We start from the raw sequence: 24,469 nt of genomic DNA, 5'->3' as shown, positions 1-24,469 counted from the left end.
ATTTAACATTAAATGGTTACGGAAGTGTAACGTTACATTTAACCATGTCCCTTGCCTTCCACGAAACCCTGCGTCATATGAACGGGGTCCTTAAATTGTGCGGTTGCTAATAACAATGGACAAGAGTAATTTTTTAGGTCATTTTACTGGGGGCTCTTACAGCTCCTGTTACAGTCCCGACATCAGCTGTATCCGACACATGAGCATGTTTATTGCCATCGTTCTTTCCTAGACATTTCTTTCCATTGAGCCCTTGGGGTCGGCTCCTCTTCACCCCCACCCCCACCCCCACCCTTGAAAGATTACAGATGGTCATTATTTTCATATCTCACACCAACCGCTGTCTCCCTTCCCCCTCTGGTTTCTGTTCACCCGGATGGCGGGGTGTGGTTATGTGCCATTCATTGCAATTGGTAAACTCTCCCCTCCCTCCCCACCTTTCCCCCCTTCCCCCTCCCCTTTTGGTATCTCTATCCCCATTCCTGTTGCTGGGTTCCATGTGTTGTGAGATTTTTCTCTTGCCTATACCTGTGTACATGCTCCAGTCTAGTCCAGAGTGGGTCCCCTAGCTGGAGTGTACGGTGATAGAGGATGATCATGGGGACACACAGCAGGGAGACAGTGTGGACTGAATCCCCAGCAGCGGGACAAACCAGGAATGGAGCCTAACAGATCAGCAATTTGAGTAAAGCTGATCCACAGAGTCTCTGCAGAGCCCCAAGAATGGACTTCAGGCTAGGAGGGCAGCCCCAGGATCTCCCTCCAGGACAGGGCATGGGGCAGCAGGCAGACCTGGATCTGTATAGGGTTTTTTTTTTCTCCTTTTCTGATCCTTATGTTTCCTTATTGTTCTGACTAGAACATTGCTGGTTCACTTACTTATCTGGAATGGACATGGGAGGGAAGCTCGAGAAGAAAGCCCCGGGGCCAATGTTCCCGGAGAGTCTAGGGAAGAGAAGGAGGCGGGGAGAAGAGTGTGGTGAGCAGACCGTGCCATGGACAGGGAAACAAGTAGGGAATCGAGACCGACATCTAGGAATGTGTAGAACTCCCGGGAGTCCTAGAGCAACACTAATCTAGCGGAGAGGAAGTACTACGGGGTGGGAGAAGGGGAAATGTGATGGCAGGGCAGGAGGAGCCAAAAGGAAACAGTAATTTTGAGAAGACACTTTTGTATTTACTCTGATTGTTGAGCCATTTGTAAAGGGAAGTGAGCGATCACACTCTAAGACTGATGGCCTTCTGTCTTAGGGAGAATAACAGTGCTTTCTAAACCCAGAGGAATAGGTAGTTAGCATGCCCCCCTTATCCTGTCTTGGATGGGTTGTCAAATTGTCCACTTGTTTCCTTGCTCATGATCAAGCAAAGTGGCTGGTTGGTGAGCGTGTGCCTGACTGAGACAAAAGCCAGGGGCAGAGTTGACTGGGAAATCTCCATTTTCCCCAAGGAAATAGAGACCTTGGTCACGGAGTCTGGGGTATTGGGGGATGACTGGGTGGGGTTACAATTTCCTCAAAGGTAGTGTGAGCGGTCAAGCTGAGACTCTTCTTTAAACTGTCACTGCCGCCTTGGGCCCTACCACAAAACCAGGTATGCAGTCACACCTGTGCTCGATAAATATGTGGCCAGTGGAAAGCATGCAAGTTGTTCAACCACAAAGCCCTGATTGACCTCCTGCTGCCTGTCCGTGTGAGGTTTTGAGGAATGTCTCCGCAGCCTTTTGAGCTTTGACAGAAGTTGGCAGTAAAAGCAGATTCCTTTGCTAAGTGCTGATGTGATCAATGAAATGCGCTTCGCTTAAGAGGATACTGCCCATTCAACCTGTTAGAGCGGGAAGAAAATAAGACCCTCCAAACGCACTGTCATCGGGTCCATTATATATAGAGGCAGAATCGACTTACCAGTAAGTATCGGTAAGTTTAACAAAAAAAGTGGTGGGTGAAGCAAGCTAGACCGCACTGTCATTCAGCTACTTTGAGGCCCACACAATTGCCTTATTGTTCGGGATGGTAGTTGGTGTCTAAGATTCCCCCCACAAAACTCTTAGTCCAAGGTAGCTCATCCTGGTGAGGCCATCAGGTTGGACTTCTAGTCAAGATTAGGTATTAGCGGAGTGGCTGTAAAAGATGTGAGCAGATTTGTCAAACAGGAAAAAAAATAAAAAATCTGTTCCCGTTTGACCCTGGTGGAGCATCTAGGGTCTCAGTTCGAAACTACCAGCTGCTCCCTGGGCACAAAGATGAGACTTTCCATTCCTGTACAAGCTGTAGTCTCTGAAACTCACAGGGAGGCAGTTCTTTGCCATCAACTCCATGGCAGTGAGCTTGGTTTGGATTTTTGATGCCATCCAAGTGGTTTATCTTGGGAAGGAAGATAAACTCACTCTTCTAAATGTTTGCACAGCCATTTCATATTCTAGCTAAAACGAGGCAGCCTAACCCTGATGGGGATTGGAAAGTCTCTCCTTTTCTCTCTTCCTTCTTTTTCTCCTCTCTTGCACCCGAGTCATCTTGGCTGACAGGGGGTACAGGTGAGCATGGTCACATCTAGTTCCTGCCTTCCGAAAGGGACTAAGCAGGGTGTCACGAGATTAACTGGGGAGGTTCACTTTTGATTAAGGACCATTTTTATTTTATGCAGAAATAGAGAAACTAATAGGAAGCACCCCTTCTCCATGATGTACCCTTTATCCAGCTAACACTAGGTCAATTCCAGCTCATAGCAACCCTATAGGACAGTTAGAACAAACTGCCTCTGGGTTTCCGAGACTGCAATCTTGCTCCTGTGGAGTGGGTTGGTGGTTTCCAACTTAGGGCCTTCTGGTTAGCAGCCCAATGCATAACCAACTATGCTAACAAGGCTCCCTAAGGTATGAATAATGCGCTTCGTTTTTATTGTGGTAAAACATAAATACCCAAACTAGTTAATGTTGTATTTGTACGAATCCTATGAATAAGTTGTAGCAGTGCTGCTGATCCCCCCGCCCTCACCCAGAACCACTTTTTGTTGGTTTCATTGCTTTTTCTGTTTCCAATTTCATTGGAATTTAAAAAAAGATTCCCAAGGGTAGGAACTTATAGATGACCAATAGCACACTTTTAACCTCAGTGCAAAGCATGCAGGTTTAACTTAAGGATCCAGCACGAATTTACTGCTGAGGAAAGTGTATTTCCAGATCACTCCCAATAAATGGGTATTATTTTTTTTTATTTTTTTATTTTTTTGGGTATTATTTTTTCATGCTGGCTACCAGGGACCTCTGTTTCCAAAGAGGCCTTCTCCTTTGTTTCTGCTTTGTTTTGTGCCTCACCCACCTCTGTAGTTCCTTCTGTCTCTTGCTTTACAGTACGTACAAACGAATGTCATTCTTTTAAGAGGTAGGTTCCTTCCAGAGCCTCTTGGATTCCCAAAGAACAAGCTCCTCTTAAGGTCCTTTCTTCTGGCAAGGCAATTGCCGCCTGCAGACTTTGAAAGGAGCCACATTCAGAAAGCTAGTTCAGAATATTGTGACCTTGGGGAGAGCCAGGTTGGGTAATTGTGATCCTTATAGGCACAGAACAATGAGTGGTTCCTGGAGGCCTGGGCAGGTAGAACGGAGTGATTTGCCCAAGGGAAATGTATGGGTCGTTTATTTCATAAAGATTGCCTGTTGAATCGAAGTGAAGATGTTTTCCTCCTGTTGAACAGGGCGTATCCATCATATGGATCTAGGTTTTGTCTCCACACAACATACACCCCACCTCTAGGATTAACAGGATAAATAGTTCTGGTTTGAGGTCTCCCCCAGTTATTCTTGGTAGAGACAAGTTTAGGGGTTGAGGCTTTCTTTTTAGGATACACTATTAATAAAAACTCACCACTGTCTGTCAGTTTGTCTCACTCTGGTGACTTGTGTGTTGCCGTGGAGCATCATTAGCTGAACTTTAAAAGTAGGTTGGTGTTGTTTGGTGATAAACATTGTTGATCACAGCAAGGAGGCCTTGTGGTAGGTAAATGGTTAAGCTGTGAATTGAAAGGTTGGTAGTTCGAGCCCACCCAGTGGGTCCACTGTACGGCTTCGGCTGTAAATATCGCACACAAGAAAATCCTAGTTGCGTCATACTGGTGAGGGAATGCCGCTTTCTGGATCTTAACTGTAGCAGTGAAGTGGTTAATAATCCATTGTCTTTCTGTGGTCCTTTCTTTCCCCTGTAGTGTGGAAATTGGCGAGAGTGTTCGTGGAGAGGATGTCTACATTGTCCAGAGTGGTTGTGGAGAAATCAACGACAATCTAATGGAACTTTTGATCATGATTAATGCCTGCAAAATCGCTTCTGCCAGCCGGGTGACTGCAGTCATTCCGTGTTTCCCTTATGCTCGCCAGGATAAGAAGGATAAGGTAGGACAGCATCTCTTGCCTTCCTTCCCTGCTTTCTCTCTCTCTCTCTGTCTCTTTCTCCCCCCCACCCTTGTCTTCTCCCTGCTTCTCCCTCCCCCCCTACCCCTTCCTCCCTCCCCTCCTGGCAGAGGAAACAGAAACACTTGACCAAAGTCACACATACCCAAATCCCTTAATCATCAAATACAGATTCCATTAGAAACTTCCCTTACCCACCAAAAACAGAAATAGAGGGGACTTCAAAAAGTATGAAAAAATGGAATTGAAAAGGGCAATGGGGTTTTCCTGCTAGCTTTTGAAACCCCTTCATACGAGTTATATAAAAACATCACATTTGTGATCTGTATGCCTATAGAATTCATACACATGTGACTTCATAAGTGCCCTGATGTTGTGTTGTTAGGGGCCACAGAGTTCGGTTTTGACCCTGTGCACAGCAGAACGAACCCCTGCCCAATAGTGCACCATCCTCACAGCTGTTAGGTTTGAATGAATCCACGGCTGTACCCACTGTGCCCACCAATCTGGTTTCTTCCATAATTATAAGCCATAAGAAACCCTGGAGTAGGCAGAAAATAGCTGTGTGCATTATGTTAAGAACATGAGAGCTATTTTCTTCTCTGAAATATGTTTCCCAAGTTGGGAAAGAGGATCAACTTAATACTGTTGCAAGTCAATGTCCATGTCTATTTGGATCAATTCCCTGGCCACTCGGTGTCCTGAATTTAGTAGGTACACATTAAATAAAAGCCTTTTGAACCCTGGTGGGTTAAGCATCTGCTACCCGGTTAGCAGTTCAAACTCACTCGGGATGAAAGATGAGGTACGGCCCGCTCCTGTAAAGAAAAACCCATCTCGGAAACCTTATATGGGATCACTCTGAGTGTCCTCTGGCAGTGGCTGCATAATTGTTTGGTGTTGTTGTTCGGGGGGTTGGGTGCAGTTGAAGAAATGAACTACTACTCAAAGTGAGGTCTTTGCTCTTTCTTGTTTCCTTTACCTCTTTTTCCTCTTTAGAGCCGGGCCCCAATCTCAGCCAAGCTTGTCGCAAATATGCTGTCTGTAGCAGGTGCAGATCATATCATCACCATGGATCTACATGCGTCTCAAATTCAGGTATTAATGGCAGCTCCATCTTGAGAATTGGTAATGTTGAAGACTGCAGAGAACACCCTGTGCCCAAGCAGAGCTCAAGTGCACTAGGCCTCACCAACCTACAGAGCCCATGCCCCCGAACCATAGTTCCTGATTTCAGTTGTTGGGGCTGGTTAGCAAGGGAGGCCTTGGGAGCAGACCTTGGTTCGAATACTGCTCTGGATTAATTGGCTTTATAACCTTGTGCAGGTTACTGAACTCTGTGCACACACTTTCATGATCATATTGGATAAAATGCTGTCTTTCATGAGTCGGAAGAGACAGGAACTGATTCGTATAAAAGCTGCCCCTGGAACAACACAGGTTAACAGTGTCAACATCCTGTGCAGTTGTGAAGCCCCATATCACTTTTGCCTCCCCCCTTCCCAATTGAACTACTAATAGCGTGCTGTGGACCAGAAGCCTTACCGATAATAGCGTGCTGTGGACCAGAAGCCTTACTGATAATACAAGCAGTTGGTTAGCACATCCTTTGTATGTTGTGTATTATATAACGCACTGCTGCTAACATCAAAGCTCCATTTGCACCACGAGTTGAAAAAGTATTTGGCAAAAAGTACAAGGTGTTTGCTTGCACCTGGTGATGTAGCCGCAGTTATGGTTTCACACATTTACCTGTAAAAATTTGTTTTAACTCTGGTCCTTGTGTTTGATTCCTTTATCTTGAGATGGCAGGCAGCTGCAGGCTTCATGCTATGTATGGTACAATACCAAGCAATTCAACTTTCCCTTGTCATGGCATGACTGTTCTCTGCTTTGTGGGAGTCCCAGCACCATGAGGGGCACTGTATTGGGCCTCCTGGGGTAATTCAAGGTTTATGGTACTGTACTACATGTGAGGAAATATACACGAAAGTCAAGACAGACATCCCTTTGTACAGTGATGCACGCTATGCTGGAGAAACATAGCGCTCGCCTGGAGATGATTAGCAGCACATGGCATCCAAGAAGACAAAAATTCCCTGGATAAGTGGACACGCAGTTCAAACCCAAGTTGATCAGGGGTCAGCACTACAATGTGTAGCACAGAGCAGGCGCTCGGTCAATGGGAGCTGTTGTCATAGTCATTCCTGAGTTTTCAGGATCTTAAATTTACAGCTACAGACACTTGTTCCTCTCTCCCATAAACCCAGAGTCAAGGGGGGTACAGTAGCATATTATAGCCTGTCTTTCAAAACAGAGAGACTTTAAAATCATTAGCCGTTGAGTCTTACACGGTAGTCCATTGAGGTACGTGGGACAAGATGTTATACCCATTTTACAGAAGAGGAACAAATTTGTAGCCATAAGAATTAGAACATAGATGAGCCGACCATTTATAACAAGTCGCAGCCACCTGATGCATGTGACTAGCCTGGCATCTCTGAATGACTGACTAGTTAACTCTTGCCCTTTAACAAACCTGCCCGACATTTCTATGGCATAAAGCAGTAAATATCTAGTTCTGTCCCAGGTCAGCAGCTTGGCTAGACAATTCTGCTGGTCTGGGCTGTTCCCCACAAGGGGAACATTTATGTGCACACGATCACTTATGGGTTGGCGGGTTGACTGTGCTGCTCTGGACTGGGCTTTCACACAGCCCCGATAAGCCCAGTCCTAGTCTGCCCCACTGGCCTGCCTTCCAATGAATCTGAATGTTCCAGGAAGGTCTTTGAGCAAGCAGTGATTTCTTTGTGTTAGTCAGTCATGGAATGAAACCCTTTAATGAAGCTAAAGTAATCCAGCCTCTTCTCTGCAGGGTTTTTTTGATATCCCAGTGGATAATTTGTATGCCGAGCCAGCTGTCCTGAAGTGGATAAGGGAGAATATCTCTGAGTGGAGGAACTGCACTATTGTCTCCCCCGATGCTGGTGGAGCTAAGAGGTATGGTTGAAATGAGCCGTGGTTTTGTTCTCCTGGGACAGTCTCTCCGAAGACTGGGGTGGTTCCTTTTAAAAACAAAAAGTAAAGTTTTCCTATCTAAAGTGATAGCTTTTGGAAGTACTTCAGAATGGCTGTACTGATAACTAGGACATGGGATAGGTGTAGTTTTGCTTGGACCCGATTCACTACTTGGAAGATGTGAGCAAATGTTTCGAACAGGGATAGTCTTCTTCAATTTCTAGGTACTGAGATCCCAGGGAACTGAACCATCACCCTGGGAGACATGGGCTTTGTTATTTATGGAAAAATTATGGACAGAGAGGTGCAATACTAGTACTGCTTGTTTAACTTGTGACCAGCAGGATAAGGACTTGGTCCGCATTCTTAGTCCCCACACTCCCCCCGCCCCCAGCCAGCAAGAGTTTGTGTATTCTCTCAGGAAAAGGGGAAGGAGTCAGGCCTTCCCAGAACTGCTGCACTGGGTAGGAACGGCACCTCTGATCAAAATGGCCTTGGTGACACAGTGTTCTTGGTGATCACTTCTGGCACTACACCGTGAAGGGGGAAGTGAGTAGTCTGGGGGAGGCCACCGACGCGACATGTGGGAGTACTCCTTTTGACCCTACAGAAGACAAGAAAGCAAAGGGCCCCTAGAAAGCCAGGGTGCCAGGGGCTTTACTGCAACACATGAGAAACTTGGTCCTGCAGCCTGTACACCTGTTGGCGAGGGCAGGAAATGTGGTCTTCCCATAAAAGGCTGCTGCTATCAAGCCAGATGCTATCAGTGGAAAGTAAGCTATTATGTACCTATTATAATGCTGTTGGCTAGACTGTTTTGATCCTTGAGATTAAAGTACAATAACAGGAAGATTTCTCTAAAGCTTGCACTTTAGCTAATACTTCATCCAATCTTCCTTGATAAGTGTGTCTGTGCACATACTGAGAAGGGGAAGGGGGAAAAAGACCAGGAAGGAAAATACATAAAGGATGGTATTTTTATTGAAAGCCAAGACCTGAAATCTTTAAACAGGCTGATTGCCAAAGGTTGAGTTACAGTGCTTAATACACAGGCCCACGTGGAACAGGCTGAAAGCTCTTGATTTCCTTAGTGGATTACTCATTAGGAATGCATTGATGAGCATGACACATGTTCTCGTTGTGGAAATAGAATGGTGAGCTAGAAGCACAGATGATTAGGAAAAGCTAATTCCGAACTCTCTGAAAGTCATTCAAATCTTCTCTGGCAGTTTTATAACAACAATGCCTTCATTTCAGTAACTTCCACTGAATTTGATAAGCTGAGAATTTTGTCCTGTTCCTCTTACCAAGATGTAAGGTTCACATCACCAGTTACCATAAAAACACCTACCGTATATACTCGAATATAAGCAGACCCGAGTGTAAGCCGAGGTACCTAATTATTACCTGGAAAACCAGAAAAACTGATTGACTCGTATAAGCCTAGGGTGAAAATGCAGAAGCTATTGGTGATTTTCACTGCCATCCATAGCATTACTAATACTACATTTCTGGAAGGCACGTCACACCATGTCTTCTGGAATGTCTTCCCATGCATCTGGAACCCACTTTGCTATTAACTCTATGTCAGGCTTCATGAGATTTCCTCCTATTGTTAGTCGGGCTTGACCAGATGACATCCATTCATGCCACATCCTTCGCACACTGTCTTTAAAAGGCTTATTCAAAGATACACCCAGAGGCTGCAGTATAGATGTAAGCCCACCTGGAATAACGGCTAAAGTAACTTTACTAGATTTTGCCTTTTTTTAATGTCATCTGATAGGTGGGCGCTGAGCATATCCCAAACAAGTAACGATGGCATCTTCTTTAAGGCTGCCCCTGTTCATCCGTTCCAAATTTCTTCCAGGCATTTTTTGTTCCGTCTTTATCCAGCCTTTAACATGTGCATGCACAGTAATTCTTGGTGGGAAATTGATCTTTTTAGGCAAGGTCTTTCTTTCAAAAATAATGACAAGGACGCAGCTTAGTTCCATTAGCCAAACATGATAGAACAACTATAAAGTGGATTTTTTTTTCATCTCCTGTGGTTTTGAGAAAAATGTTTTTTTCTCCTAAACTTGCCACAGTTCTGTTGCTTGGAAGATCAAAAGTCATGGCAGTTTCATCCATATTCCTAATATCTGCCAGGTCATAATTATAAATCCTTCGTTGTTTTATAATAATTGACTGGAATGACATAAGTTTTTCTTCAAGGTCTTGTGGCAATTTCTGGGAAATCTTTGTCTCAAACATAGTAGCCCAAACCTATTCATGAAGCGGCAATACCATCCTGCTGATGCAGCAAATTTTTCAATGCCTGGTGCTTTATATTTGCCATCCATAGCCATTTGTAGAGCACGTATGCGGAATCCCATGCGTGTTATGCAGTAACCATTTTGACGACACTCCATAACCCGTTTATGCAATTCACTCTCTAGAGCCCCATAAAAAGACGTTAAACCACAACGAGCTTTTGGAATCTGTTCCAAGTCAGCCTTCATTTTCTGCCACTCCTCACTTGCTTTTCGCCAACACAGAATTCCCTACTTGCAATACTGTTATTGCTCTCTTCTGCTCTTGACACAACCTTCATTTTGAAACCAGCCTCAAATGACCGGCATTTTTGTTTTAGTTCAAGAGTATCCACCCCACCGCCCTGCGACGCGATAGCCAGGAGGAAGTGGGGGGGGGGCGAGTCCGTGCGGGCAAGGGATGCAGGATGTGAATTAACACAGAGACCACACGGGAGAGATGGAGCGCAGCCACAGACACATCCTTACCAGTTCAGCTGCTGGTGTAAGTGATTCACTAAGGGTGCTTCTGCAAATTGGAGCCCGTCCACGTCCTAGGATTGGTTAGATGTGAATAAACAAACATTCAAAGACCTGCAGTGTCAGCGTGGGCTTTGAATGAACAGTGGAGAAATGGCAATCACCTGCGAGTTAACGTGGCTCATCCCGTTACCTCAGGAGACCCCAGTGAGATGGGGTACCTTGCAGGGGTAACACTAACCCATGTATAAGCCGAACCCTAGTTTTTTAGCACATTTTTTGTGCTGAAAAACTCTGCTTATACATGAGTGTATACAGCACTTCTCACACCAACCCGCCCCTCCCACACAAATGGCTACCCTGCTTGTCTCAACTGGTTGAGAGAGATTCTCATACCTTGCCCATTAGGCAGTGAAAATATTTTGTCCCATTTGGAGTAATCAAAGAGGATTTTCTCCTCAGAATTGGGGATCACAAGGTGCCTGTTGATATCTATCAAGGTACGCATGGTGGCTAGGTTGCTCACACGTTGTAATTCTCATTTGGTCACAGGCTCTCCCCAATCCAGCAGAAACACAGATCTGTGACCCTAGGCACTGGGGAATGGTACTTTCATGACCCTACAAAACTATTGATCAGGAAAATGTAAATTGGAGGTAAATTCCTAACCATAATAAAGGACAAATAAGGAGCACTTTATGGTACCAGTACGGCCACGGGCTCAAGCATAGGAGCAATTGTGAGGCTGATTCAGGACTGGGCACAGGGTGGCTGTGGGTAGGAACTGACTCATTGGGACCTAACAATAAGATACACCGGTGGCATAGTGGGTTACATGTTGGGCTGCTGCCCAAGGTCAGCAATTGGAACCCAAGGTAATCCAAACCAGTCTGGTGACAAGCTATGTCTGTCAACCAAACAATGCATTCATTCATTTGTTCATTCATACAATATAAGTGACACTGCTAGCCCCAACGCTCCTTCTTCACACACGAAGAGAGAGGATTGTTGATGTTGTTATAGGTGGTTTAGGGAAAAATTTACAGAGCAAGCCCATTTCCCATCTGTCCAGATGGGAATGTGTTCCATTTCTCCAGAACGTGCTGTTTGTATGCTGTTTCTGTTCTGTTTCCACTGTGGCTTCCCGTCTTGTCTAGATTTCTCCTTCATATCTTCTCTTTGCTTTTAGGCAAATGTTAACCTTTTATCTTAAGAAACTGATCTGAGTAATGCATTCCTCTTGGGTGCCACTTACTTCACTGGCCTGTTGTTTGCCTGAAAAGCCATCTCTGGGAATGGCTTTATTTTAAGGTCAGAAGGGTATCTTATGGCTTACAGTCTTGAAAGGTCTCTGCCAGTCCAAGTCTTTTTATTGAATTTGATTTTTGTTGTTCTCTGTCTGAGATCCTCTATGTTGTTTCCATTCAGAGTAGGTCAGTAATGTTAACTGGGCACCATCTAATTCTTCTGGTACGATGGTCATGTAAGTGGTGTTCATGCAGTCCTTAGTCCCTTGGGCTAATTGCTCCCCTGAGTCTCCAGTTCTCTTCAACTATCCTTTACTCTGGATGGGAAGAGATCAATAGCTGTATTTTAGCTGTTCGGATCCCAGACTTAACCAAAGTAAGGGGCAAAACATTTTATTACCTATGTCCTGCCAATTGATGGGGATATTCCCTGAGTCTATAGTACTTTTGTCTCAGAGTCCCAAGAACTGTTTGGCTATGTCTGAAATTTCACTTCATTGTTTTAGATCAGGGGTTGCCCTTACACTTGGCTCTGAAGTAAAATTGAAAATGAAACTATCCTAATTTCATTTCCAATTTTACTCTAAATGTTCTTATTTCTAAAAAATACATTTCTGGTTCTTGAATCATTTTTAAAGTGTTGTGAGGGACAAGATTGGCTCTTCCATCTCAAAAGTGTGTCAACCCCAGGTGTTCCAAACTTATTGGGTCCACATTCCTCTTTGCAGAAAAAAAATTTACTTCACACTCCCCTGTTAATTAAAAACTTCTGTACTGTAACCCATAATCCAGGATAAACTTGAGTTCTCTGCTTTTGCAGCCCTCTGGAGAACTGTAGTATCCGCCAACATGGGAAACACTGCTGGAGACGAATCCAGCTGATTGTATTCTGCTGCTTAGATGGATTTTCCTATTTTTTTAAAACTCATTTTATTGGGGGTTTATACAGCTCTTGTCAAAGTCCATCCATTGTGTCAAACACATTTGTACATTTGTTGCCACCATCGTTTGCTTTCTACTTGAGCCCTTAATATCAGCTCCTCATTTTTCTCCTCCCTCCCTCCCTCCTTCCCTACCTCCCTCCCCCTTGATAATTTGTAAATTGTTACCACTTTTTCATGTCTTACACTGACCAATGTCTCCCCTCGCCCTCTTTTCTGTTGTCTGTCTCGAAGGGAGGGGCTTATATGTAGATCCTTGTGATCAGTTCCCCCTTTCCAAACCACCCCTCCCTCTACCTTCCCGGTATCACCACTCTCACCACTGACCCTGAAAGGATCATTTATCCTGGATTCCCTGTGTTTCTAGTTCCTAGCTGTACTCGTGTACATGCTCTGGTCTAGCCAGATTTTTAAAGTAGAATTGGGGTTATGATAGTGGGTGGGGAGGAAGCATTGAAGAACTGGAGGAAAGTTGTATGTTTCTTGTGACCGTTCTGTAAGGGGATGTCCAGTTTTCTACATGTGAGCTTTGGGTCTCTATTCCACGCACCCCCCCTCATTCACATTGATGTAATTTTTGTGTCCTGGGTCTTTGATGCCTCATACCTGATCCTATCAACACCTCATGTTCAGACAGGCTGGTGTGCTTTTTCCCGTGGGCTTTGTTGCTTTTCAGCTACATGGCCGCTTTTTTGTCTTCAAGCCCTTAAGACCCCAGACGCTCTGCATCATATGTTTTCTTCACCACATTTGCAATGTACCCATTTTGTCTTCAGTGATCATGTGTCAGGAAGGTGGGTGTCATTGTGTTGAGGGAGTACTTGAGTAGAGGCCCAATGTGTGTCTGCTAACTTGATACTTAACATAAATATTTGTACTTATATTTACTTCCCTATCCTTATATATATAAATATATTTACATATATACATGCCTGTGTTTAGACCTCTATAAAGGCCTTTTGCCTCCTAGTTCGTTTCTCTATTTCCTCTTTTTTTCCCCTTCTACTTTCCTCTTGTCCCACTGTCATGTTCTGCCTTCATTCAGGTTTCAGTAATTCCTCTTGTTTATATTGCCCTTGATCAAGCCTTACCAGATATCCTAACCCTTCCTCACCATTGATTTTGGATCACTTGTTCCTTTTTCCCTGGGTTTGTTAACACCCACTTCCTTTCCCTGTCTTCCCTCCCATGTACTGCCCCCCCTTCCCGGTGCCATTGTTTTCTCCTATGGATGTTTATCCATCTATCTTATCTAGATAGACATGCAGTGACAAAAGTAAGCATAAAAACAAGGCAGAGCAAAAGAAAAACAAAAAACCAACAACAAAAAGAAAAGCCTATAAATAGTTCAAGGTGTGTTTGTTGACCATTAGGAGTGTTTTCCAGTAGAGTCCCAAGGGGTGCCACACCCAGGACCTATAGTCTGTTTTTGGTTTCCCCGGGGGACTTAATTCCTTTGGTCCCCTTGCTGCTCTGTTGCACACCCATAGTGTTTTGCCCAAGTGTGATGGGGTCAGATCAGGCACACTTCCCATGTTGTGTCTCCAGTGTTGTCCCCCGTAGCACTGTGGATCAGTGAGGGGCATCGTGTCTTGGAGGGCTGCTCTGAGAAGGAATGTCGTCTTTGGGGCTTGGTGGGCCAGGATATGTTCCACTGTCTTTCCCTCCTCTGTGCTTCTGTGTGCTCTGATCAGACGTGCCCCTCTCCCCAAGCTGTGGCTTCAGTGCTGTGCTCTGGAGTGCATTCTTTTGGGAGGGAAGGGGTGGGTGTCAACATAGTTGGGATTGGGGCTGACCTCAAAGACAGACCTCTCTTGGATTCTCCTATTTGTTCCAGCAGCTTTATTATAGAATCTTCAGAATTTTCTATGCCTTAGAGTTTGGACTCGGAGATAATTTGGAGATAATTTGGGTTGCCGGTTCTGCCCAGTTAACTGATATCTTTCTAGCAGGAAATTCCAAGCTTGAGGTCCAGGTTCCAGTTCACATTGAAAGGTCATGGGTGTTTTGCTGACATCATTACAGGGAGTGATGAGGGTGTGGGCATTAGAATAGTCTGGGTGCTGCCACTCTCCTGCCATGGTCAGGTTCACGTCCTAATCATGGTCCCTTTCCACGACTCTTATATTGTATGAATTGGACCTGTGTATGTCCTCGGAGTGTTAGTTATGGAAGCCTTTCCACGGCCAACTCATTACATAAAAAGGGCTTCAGCAAAAGAAAAACAAAAAAGTGCTTTAACCTCACATCACTTCCCAGGATAAGGCTATCTTTCTGTCCTCAACACTAACCTAGTTCTCCAAGTTTGAGTAAGACGTTTATCACTATAAAGAATATATAAAGAAGCCGTAGCAGTGCAGTGGTTATACATTCAACCAGAAGGTTGGCATTTTGACCCAACTCAATGGCTCCGTGATGGCCCTGGCAGTCAGCTCACATGATGGGTCCAGCCTATGACACCCTTTGGGGCCTTTCTACTTTTTAATGCGGTTGCTATGAGTCCGAATCGACGCAACACCATCAAAATATGGAGATATTCTTTCTACTATAAAACCCTGTCTGTGATGTTTTTGCCTTTTGAGAAGTTAGTCAATGGTGGTTATTTTCTCTTAGCCCTGGGCATTGTTTGGTGTCGGTGAGTTTGCTATCCCAGAAAACAAGGCCCTTCTTTAGCCTGTAGTCTGTTTCTTTTGTCATCTAAGCCACACACCTGGGTTTTAACTCTGAGCATCTCTTGTTCGACAGAGTTACATCCATTGCAGACCGATTGAATGTGGACTTCGCCTTGATTCACAAAGAACGGAAGAAGGCCAATGAAGTGGACCGCATGGTGCTCGTGGGAGACGTGAAGGACCGAGTGGCCATCCTGGTGGACGACATGGCCGACACCTGCGGCACAATCTGCCATGCAGCTGACAAGTGAGTGTGGAACTGTTGGATTGGTGGCTGATTTTGTTGGGAGGGGATGATAAGAACTGAAGAGGGCTTCTCATTGATCTAGACACACTACATATGCTTTATTTAAAAAACACCAACAAAAGACAAAGTAGGCATTCCTTGGTCTGGGAATATAGAACAATACCTTCCTATCTAGGTTTCTTGAGCTAATAATAATACTTTTTAACTGCCCATTTTAGCTGCTATTGTCTTAGTTCATGGGAGAAGCATGGGGTTTTCTACTCCCATAAAGAGTTACAGTCTTAAAATGGGTACATAACTAATGGGGGGAAGAAAGCTGATGGTGCCCAGCTATAAAAACTATAGCACCTGGGGTCTTAAAGGCTTGATGATAAATAAGCAGCCATCTTGCTGAAAAGCAACACAGCCCACATTGGAAGAATCACACCAGCCTGTGTGATCACGAGGTGTCAGTTGTTTCAGGTATCAGGCATCTAAAACCCAAAACAAGAAATCATATCAGTGTGAATCAGGGGGAGTGCAGAGTGGAGACCCAAAAGCCCACTTGTAGACAATTGAGACAAAAGGTCACAAGGAAGAGACGAGCAAGTCAGGGTGCAGTATAGCACCAATGAAACATACAACTTTCCTCTTGTTCTTTAGTGCTTCCCCCCACAACCCTATCATGACCCCAATTCTACCTTACAAACCTGGCTAGACCAGAGCATGTACACAAGTACAGATGAGAGCTTGCAGCACAGGGAATCCAGGACAGATAAACCACTCAGGACCAATAATGAGAGTAGCGGTTCGGGCGATGGGGGGGGGGAGACAAAGGGGAAATTGATCACAATGATCTACATATAGCCCCCTCCCCGTGGGATAGACAACAGAAAAATGGGTGAAGGAAGACATCAGTCAGTATAAGACATGAAGAAATAATAATAATTTATAAATTATCAAGGGTCTGGGAGGGAGGAAGGGGGGGAAAAGCTGATATCAAGGGCTCGAGTAGAAAGAAAATATTTTAGAAATGATGATGGCAACAAATGTACAAATGTGCTTGACGCGATGGATGTATGGATTGTGATAAGAGCTGTATGAGCCCCCACTAACATGATTAGAAAAAGAAAAAAACAAAGTTACCCTCTAAACTTTCGCAGAGGCAGTTGTGCCATGTCCTCTACAGTCGCACGTACTCGGTGAGAATGAGTTTGGTGTTGGTTTGCTTCTAGTTCTTCTCCTCTCTTGCATGTGCTATGCGAAATTGTTCCTTCACTGTTCTCTTGGATGTCAGTTGCTGAAATCCCTCCCTTACATTCGGCCCTAGCTATCCTAGGGCTGCCCCAAACCGGGGTAATGTTAGAGATGCAACTATGTTCCTAGCAAACATGTGTCACCTTGTCTTGTCCCTGATTCTTATGACATATTGATCCTCTGTTTTGTGATCTGATAGCATTATCTATCCTATGTGTTATAAAGCCTAACCTGCAGTGGGATTTGAGGTTGTTATGCTAATGAGCAAGGTACCATTTCCTGGAGTAGGCTGTATCTTGAGTCAATCTCTTTTGAGATATAAAAGAGATCCAAACAAGGGAACAAAGATCAGAAGGACCCTACTGCCACCCAGAAAGAAAAGTCAGGAGCACATTTCCTGTGCTGGGACCCGAGACCCAGGGGAAGGGTGATTCCAAGATGCTTTCAAGGACTTTGAAGGAACACCAACCCCACAGATCTTGAGAGGAGACAAGGGCCTTCCTCCAGAGCTAGCAGAGAGAGAGCTTGCCCCTAGCACCTGCACCTCGGTGTGGACTTAGAGCCTCCCAAACTGTCAGAAAATAAACTTGGTTTCTTTTCTTCTTCAAAATTGTTGTTTAAAATACCTGTGGTATTTCTGATACTGCTGATACTAGCATGGCTTTTCCAAAAAGAATTTCTTTTATGGTTGAGAATAAACACAGCAAAGTATGCACCAATTAGTTTCTGGATGTACATTTCAGTGACATGGATTGCTTTCTCCATTCTCCAGGTTGCACACTCACCTTTTCTGGGTTGCTCCTTCCTCGTTAACATGAACTCATTGCCCCCAAGGACTCCTATCTAATCTTTTGGGTTTCTGTTGTCATTTTTATCCCATATAGATCTTAGGAGCATGCTGCTCAAGGCAGGCATTTTTACTAATTAAGCTAAACTATTGTTTGGTTTGAAGCAGACTGAAGAAGATATTTTTGGCTTAAGGTTTAAAGATTATCTCAGGATTGTAGTTTTAGGAGTTCATGGCTCCAGAAAGTCCAAATTCTGTGAGTATCTTAAATTCTATACCACAGTTTCCCCCTTTTGATCAAGGCTCTGCTATAAAATCTTTGAAAACGTTCCAAACTCTAGGTAGCCTTAAAAATGTATTTTTGAGGTTTTAAGGATTGTAAGTCCAAAATCAGGGTCTTAGCAGTCTCATACTCTCTCAAGTCAGTACTCAAAAGGCCCTTCCTTGTCTCGTGGCCTCCGGCATTCCTTGACTGGTAGCAACATCACTACAATCTTTTTTTCCATCCTCACATAGCTGTTTTTCCCTCTGTGTCTTTTTCTCTTTTTCCTCTTTTCCTAACTGAGCCCTGGTGGGATAGTCACTCAGTTCTACATTGTGCCGCTAACCCCATGGTTATCAATTGGGATCCACCAGCTATTCCATGGGAGAAAGATAAGGAGATTTATAGCCTCGGGAACCCATAGGGGCATTTCTACTCTGTCCTATAGAGTCACTATGAGCTGGAATTGCCTTGATAGCAGTGAATGTGTTTTCTTCGTCATAAAAATCTACGGTGGCATAGTGGTTAAAAGCACTCAGCTGCTAACTTAAAGACTGGTGGTTGGAACACACTAGCTGTGGGAGAAAGATGTGGCAATCTACTTTTATAAAAATGACAGAGCTAAAGTTATGAACACCCAATTTGGTAGAAGGCTGTGGAGGACAGTTGGAGCCCCAAACCCATCTGCAGGTGCGTTTGGGACTCCCACAGTCCTTGTTATGTTTCCTTATAGGCTCAACCTCCCTGCATTTCATTTATCAGAAAACACCCCAGTATACACAAGCATAAGCAAAATACAACAGGATGGCTGTCACAGGATTGTCAGAATCACAGATCCGTTCTTAGTCCAGTTCTTTCTCCTCCCCCCAACTCGGATCCAAGAGTGGCAAGATTAATCCAAGTCAACTCTGCTTCTGTTTCTTTCCTTAGACTTCTCTCAGCTGGAGCGACCAGAGTTTATGCCATCTTGACTCATGGAATCTTTTCTGGCCCCGCCATTTCCCGCATCAACAACGCATGCTTTGAAGCAGTAGTAGTCACCAATACCATACCTCAAGAGGATAAGATGAAGCATTGCTCTAAAATACAGGTCAGCATAAGATTCTGGTAAAATATGGCTTAAATCTGCTTGAGGTGTCTGCCTAGATTTTGAAGAGATCTTTTCTCAGGAGGGTTTAGTCCGTCACTAGGATCTGTGATGCAAAAGACAGATTTGAACATTCATATTGCCCGATCTTGGACCCTCTAGAGGAGCCCTGGTGGGGTAATGGTTACACATTAGGCCGTGATTCACAAGGCCAGAAGTTCAAAACCACCAGCTGCTCTGGGAGAACAATGGAGCTTTCTACTCCCATAAAGAGTTATGCTCTCAGAAGCTCACAGGGGGAGTTCTACCCTGTGCTATAGGGTTGCCATGTGTCGGAATAGACTTAATGATCCTAAGTTTGGTTTTTGACCCTCTAGAACATGGGTCTTCAAACCACGGTCCGCCGAGGACATTTAAACAGCCTGCTAGGTGTTGTTGTCCCGTTTTGTTTTTTAAAATAAGATATGTGCAGTGTGAATAGGAATTTGTTCATAGTTTTTTTTTTTAAACTATAGTCCAACCCTCCAATGGGTCTGAGGGACAGTGAACCGACCATCTGTTTAAAAAGTTTGAGGACCCCTGCTCTAGAATAATGTTTCCCAAAGTAGGGATACCGATGGACACTGACCGATCCAGAGAAACTGCGAAAGCAGGGGCTGACACTTTAATCCTGGTTTATGGACTAGTGCACAAAAGCTTTGAATTGCCGGGGTGGGCAGCGGAGGCGGGGCGTGGAGTGGAGTGACTTTTTTTCCCTGGAAAGGAGGCAGTAGGCCTTACTGCCCTCTGGAGGGCATTGAACAATCCGGGAAGGGGGGCGAAGTTTGCAAAAGCAGAGTCCTACCCTATATTCAGGATTATGGACTACTGAATGAAAGGTTAATTGCCAGAGGGAGTACATAGTAAGAAAAACTTTTTCTGTAAAGCGTGTGGTAAGCCAAATAAACTCTAGAACAGGAGTGGGAAATATCTGACCCACAGGCTGTATAAGACTCGCCAATTTACCAATGCCAGCAACCATCACACGTCTTCCCAAAGCACAGCCATTCCAGCCATCACATTAGGGATGACTTAATGAAATGTTTGATCAAAGGTAGCCAGCTAATTTTTAAGTTGATTAATTCTGCATGGCCCTCAAATAATGCGTACATATCCAAATAACCCTTTTGGCAGAAGAAAAAAGGTTTTCCTTCCCTCTTTCTAGAGGCTGGAGTATTTTCATAGGCTTTTTGTGTTTTCATAGTTTTTCCCACAGTACCTTGATGATTCAGTGGTAACGTAGGCATGCATGTTCCTCTAGCTGGTGCCCCCCTTAGATAGTGTCAAGCCTGTAACTTGATTGTGCACACTTCCGAACATGTGTGTTTCTCAACATGAGCAGTGAACGTCATCACCTATGTCAGTTACCTGTAGTGACCCCAAATTTTAGCCACCAAATATCCTGGAACCATATTATAGAGTATAATTGACCTTTGAAATATGAGGAGGGCCCAGTTTCACATGGGGGTTTGCCCCCATTACTCTTGGGGCATAGTCCCAAGGGGAGGGGCCAGGAATCAAGGGACAGGAGCCCTGGTGGTCTAATGGGTTCGTACCGTTCCAGTGTCGGAAACTCACTGGGGCAGCTCTACTTTTATCTTTGAGGGCCATCGACTTGATGGCAGGGAGTATCATGGGAACTCAGATGGCAAGGGACAGGCGAGCTTCTGCCAGAGCAGATTAGCAATGAGGGGAGGCAACAGCAACAAAAAACGTGTATATGGGCTCATGTAGCTCAAACTTGCATCGTTCGAGGGTCACTGTCATTCCCATGATAAATGCCACTGAAGAGGCACCACAGCTCGAGTGTTCCTGCACTAAAAGGAGGAATGTGCGCACGCACCCAATCGCTTTCTGCAATTGCCGCTTAGAGTTCTCGTAAGGAACTGCTGGATGCAGCTTTCAAATGGGAATACAGCACATGTTTCAAGAGAAAGGACACTTATTGAATATTAGTTCTCGTGATCACTGAAGATGTGCAAAGAATGATTAAGAAATCAGGTGGTGCCCAGTAATCCGAAAGAATAGCATCTGGTATTTTAGAGGCTGTCTTAAAAACAAGCAGTCATCTGAGTGAGGTGTCTGCGAAAGTCCACATACAAGGAGCACACCAGCCCATGTGATCTAAGGATTGGAAACAGAATCCAAGATCAGATGATGGAATCATAATAAAGCTTAAATTCTGAGAGGCCCTTTGTGGAGTAGTGGGTTACACTGTGGGCTGCCAACCACAGAGTCAACAGTTTGAAACCACTTGCCAAAAATTCTGAACACCTGGTTTGCAAAAGGTTATGGGTGACTGGGAGCATGCACTCCATTTGCAGAGCCCCACATGGATCAAGCCTCCATTACATTCCCTCGGACCGTTGACGAGGGATGTTAATAGTTTCTTGCCCTCCAGTAGAATGCATTGAAGTGGATTACTGCCGATATAGTTAGGTTAAAGTTTAACATATTACCATTTGTTTCCACTTTCGGTCTCTTTTTAATTGGTCCTAGTTTAAATTATTTTCTGCTTTCACTTGGATTGAGGTTTTTCTCTTTTATTTTGTTGCTGTTGTTGAAGGTTTTTTTGTATGTTTTTTTTTTAAACTAGGAAATCCAGTACAGGTAAATCTATAGATTAGACAATAGAGTAGATTAATAGTTCTTAAGGGTTATAGCAGGAGAGGTTGGGGGATGATGGGGAGCTACAAGAATGAAGAAAAATGTTCTAAAAACTGATTATGGTGATTGTACAACTCTTTCCAATTTTCATAAACCACTGGGTTGTATACTGCATGAATTATATGTCAATAAAACGTTGTTGGTTTTTTATCAAAGGAAGGGCCCTCATTGAACTGCTAGTGGTATCAGCCACCCTCCATTTGCACAAGGCTCATCAGCTCCTTTTCTTCCTTTCTAGGTGATCGACATCTCCATGATCCTTGCGGAAGCCATCAGGAGAACTCACAATGGAGAATCTGTTTCCTACCTGTTCAGCCATGTCCCTTTGTAAAAGAGGCACTTCGGAGGCACCTTCCAAATTCATAACCCTACCCCCCTCCCCTGGTTTTTCCCTTGGTATTTGATGGAGTTCCGCAGAAGACCCAGCTTGCTCCAGTGTTGCTTTCTACATCCCACACCAGAAAGATCAGAGTTTATCTTCATTTGGGGGAGAGTGAAATTGAGATAGCTGCAAGATTTCAGGCTTTGAGGGTGTTATGTAGGGATGTTTGAAGGTGAAGGGGGAAGTGTAGACTACTTTGCATGTGAACGCTTAAGGGTTTTCTTTGTTCAGAACAACTACGAAATAGCCAACTCAATACATAACCACCCCCACCCCCAGGTTCAGTCTCTCTCTCTCTCTCTCTCTCTCTCTCTCTCTCTCTCTCTCTCTCTCTCTCTCTCTCTCTCTCTCTCGAACCCTAGGTAACCCCAAACCTAGTTCTCCTGGTTGCTGTGCTCCCTATAAGGCAAGAGTCAGTAACTAGCTAGAGCAGCCATTAGGTAGGTCTTGGGGGAGGGTGGGTAGAAAGGAAGAAAACTGATCCATCATTATCTGCTCGGGACACTTATCTTGAACCACCCTTTGTACCTGTCCATTTCAATTTGGCTTTAACTTCTACCATCTTGATCTTTTCCTGGCCAAATAAATCTTGGGTCCAAATGGACCAGCATACCATAATCTTGTGAAAAGCAAGCTCCTTTCTTGCTATGTAATCTCTAATACTTATATCACATGACTTTGTTGTAGCTTAAACGTCCTTGACTACTGCCACCATGGTGTGGAAGATTTTAGATGATGTCATGGTGCCTTTTGATTAATTTAAATATTTTTACCCTCCTCTCTTGAATCCCTGTGGCCTCTTAACTGACATGAACTCCCTTTAAAAATTATTCATGTCATTGTCTCTTGTTAGGAAACTAATAAACTGTCTTTATGTGTGTGAATTATGAGGTCTGTCATTAAAGACATCTAATCCAAATGGTTAACAGATTGCTTTCTTGCTTTTCAATAGTTTTCTTCTAAAACTATTAGCTGCATTGTTAGGTCAAGAGAAGATAACTCAGATTTACTGAGAATGTTAGGTTTCTGAAGCAGGTTATACCTGGGTTCCTTGCTTCACATGATGACAGAATTCACACCAAAGCATGTTTCATGATCCAAGTGGGTTTTTTATGAAGGACACGTTTTAGTTGTTACAGTCTCAAAAGGGTACACACGTGCCAAGCTGGGCAGAAACTGCATTGGGGTTCACAACTGAACATGAATAACCACATGGAAATGGGCACCCACAACTGCAGAACGGGGGATCCTGGGAGGCCAGAAGCCTAAGAATCCTAGAGGCTAAGAACATGTGGACCAATAGGCTGTGGGCCTCCTGAGTAGGCCTGCAGGGGAGGGAGACCCTCACCCTCCACCTGCCGCTGACTAGTATCAGGGTAAGAGGGAGGCCTTCTCACAGCCAGGATTTTTTCAAGCCTCTGACTGGGGAGGCGGGGTTGATGGTATTGCTTGACCCCCATTGGCTGAATTAGGCCCACCTGGGTGATGTCATGAGCCAGAGTTAATTGGGCACCCATGTGTAGCTCCCACCTGCCTGGGGCTTCAGTATGAGAGTGCTCAATTGGGGGTGTTCTAGGTAATTTCTTTCCAACTTTTATGGGGGACTTTACAGGCATGGGAGAGACAACCCCCTTGTCCCTAAATCTAGCTACCTAACAAGAACTTAGGGTGACCCTGGTAGCCTAGTAGCGGCTCACTACCAGGTCAATAGTTGGAAACCTCCAGCCAGCCTCTCTTCAGGAGAAAGACGAACTTTCTACTCCCATAGAAAGTGTCAGGATCTCACGGGAAGTACCCTGTCGATTTGCTGTGAGTTGGCATTGACTTGAGGGCAGTGAGAGAATTCTGTACAGTGGTCTAATTCTGTACCGTGTGCCTGCATTGTTTGACTACTGCCCTCTGCTATCAAGTCGATTCTGAGTCAGCAACACCCTACAAGACAGAGTGGAACTGCGACTGTGAGTTCCCAAGAGTCTCACTGTTCAGGAGTAGAAAACCTCATCTTTCTCCTAAGGTGCAGCTAGTGGTTTCCAGCTGCTGACCTTGTAATTAGCATCCCAGTGTGTAATCCACTCACCACCAGGGCTCCTAGATCGACCTGCATTGTAGGATTCACATATCATTAGGTATAGGGTAGGAAAGGTATAGGAAGGGAGTAGTTTGTGATAATTGACTCATTTGGGACCAATTTCCTCAAATGAGAGAATTAGTCATTGGTTGACATGCTTACATTTAATTCTAGCCCCTCCTTCCCTCACCCTTGAAAAGATCAACCCCGATCTTGTCCAGTCCATTTTCCCTGAGCTACCCTGGAGGACAGAGTCGAGTTGCCCCATCGAGTTCCCGAGGGCCACAAGATGGATTGGCCCAGTGCCTTCAACAGTGGCCTCTGACGACGAGGGCGGTACAGGAGCGGGCAGTCCCTCGTTCTATTGTACATCCAGATGTGATGAGTTGGAACCTGGTCAACAGCTCTTGCGGGAGCAGCTGGTAAGTCTGTTCGGCCTTTCTAAATAGGTGAAAGTGACTTTGGAAAGGAATCTGTAAATTCCTTTTGCAGCATCAAATAGAGGTGCTCATTCACTTTGTGGGGGAGGCGCCGTGGAGCTGCAATGGGTTAAGCGTTGGACCTCCTAACTCACCAAGAGTCCTTGGCAGTTCAAAGGTGCCCTCTGCTCCCCAGAAGAAAGAGAAGGTCCTTGTTTTTCATCCAG

The 24,469-nt window shown here is 44.7% G+C and overlaps 1 protein-coding gene across 1 annotated transcript in view; it reads left to right on the top strand.

Moving 5' to 3' along the window:
- The window catches only part of PRPS1 (phosphoribosyl pyrophosphate synthetase 1), a 28,456-nt gene extending 5,782 nt beyond the window's left edge, over positions 1 to 22,674 (top strand). Inside the window, exons 2-7 of the mRNA XM_075539096.1 lie at positions 4,195 to 4,378; positions 5,396 to 5,494; positions 7,272 to 7,396; positions 15,122 to 15,295; positions 18,511 to 18,670; positions 21,612 to 22,674. Coding sequence (XP_075395211.1) covers positions 4,195 to 4,378; positions 5,396 to 5,494; positions 7,272 to 7,396; positions 15,122 to 15,295; positions 18,511 to 18,670; positions 21,612 to 21,704 — 835 coding nt within the window. The 3' untranslated portion in view covers positions 21,705 to 22,674. The remainder of the gene's footprint in view (positions 1 to 4,194; positions 4,379 to 5,395; positions 5,495 to 7,271; positions 7,397 to 15,121; positions 15,296 to 18,510; positions 18,671 to 21,611) is intronic.
- Positions 22,675 to 24,469: the final 1,795 nt, after the last annotated feature.

The sequence above is a fragment of the Tenrec ecaudatus genome, chromosome X, assembly GCF_050624435.1.
Source record: "Tenrec ecaudatus isolate mTenEca1 chromosome X, mTenEca1.hap1, whole genome shotgun sequence".
NCBI lineage: Eukaryota > Metazoa > Chordata > Mammalia > Afrosoricida > Tenrecidae > Tenrec > Tenrec ecaudatus.
This window is presented reverse-complemented; position numbering and strand designations above follow the sequence as displayed.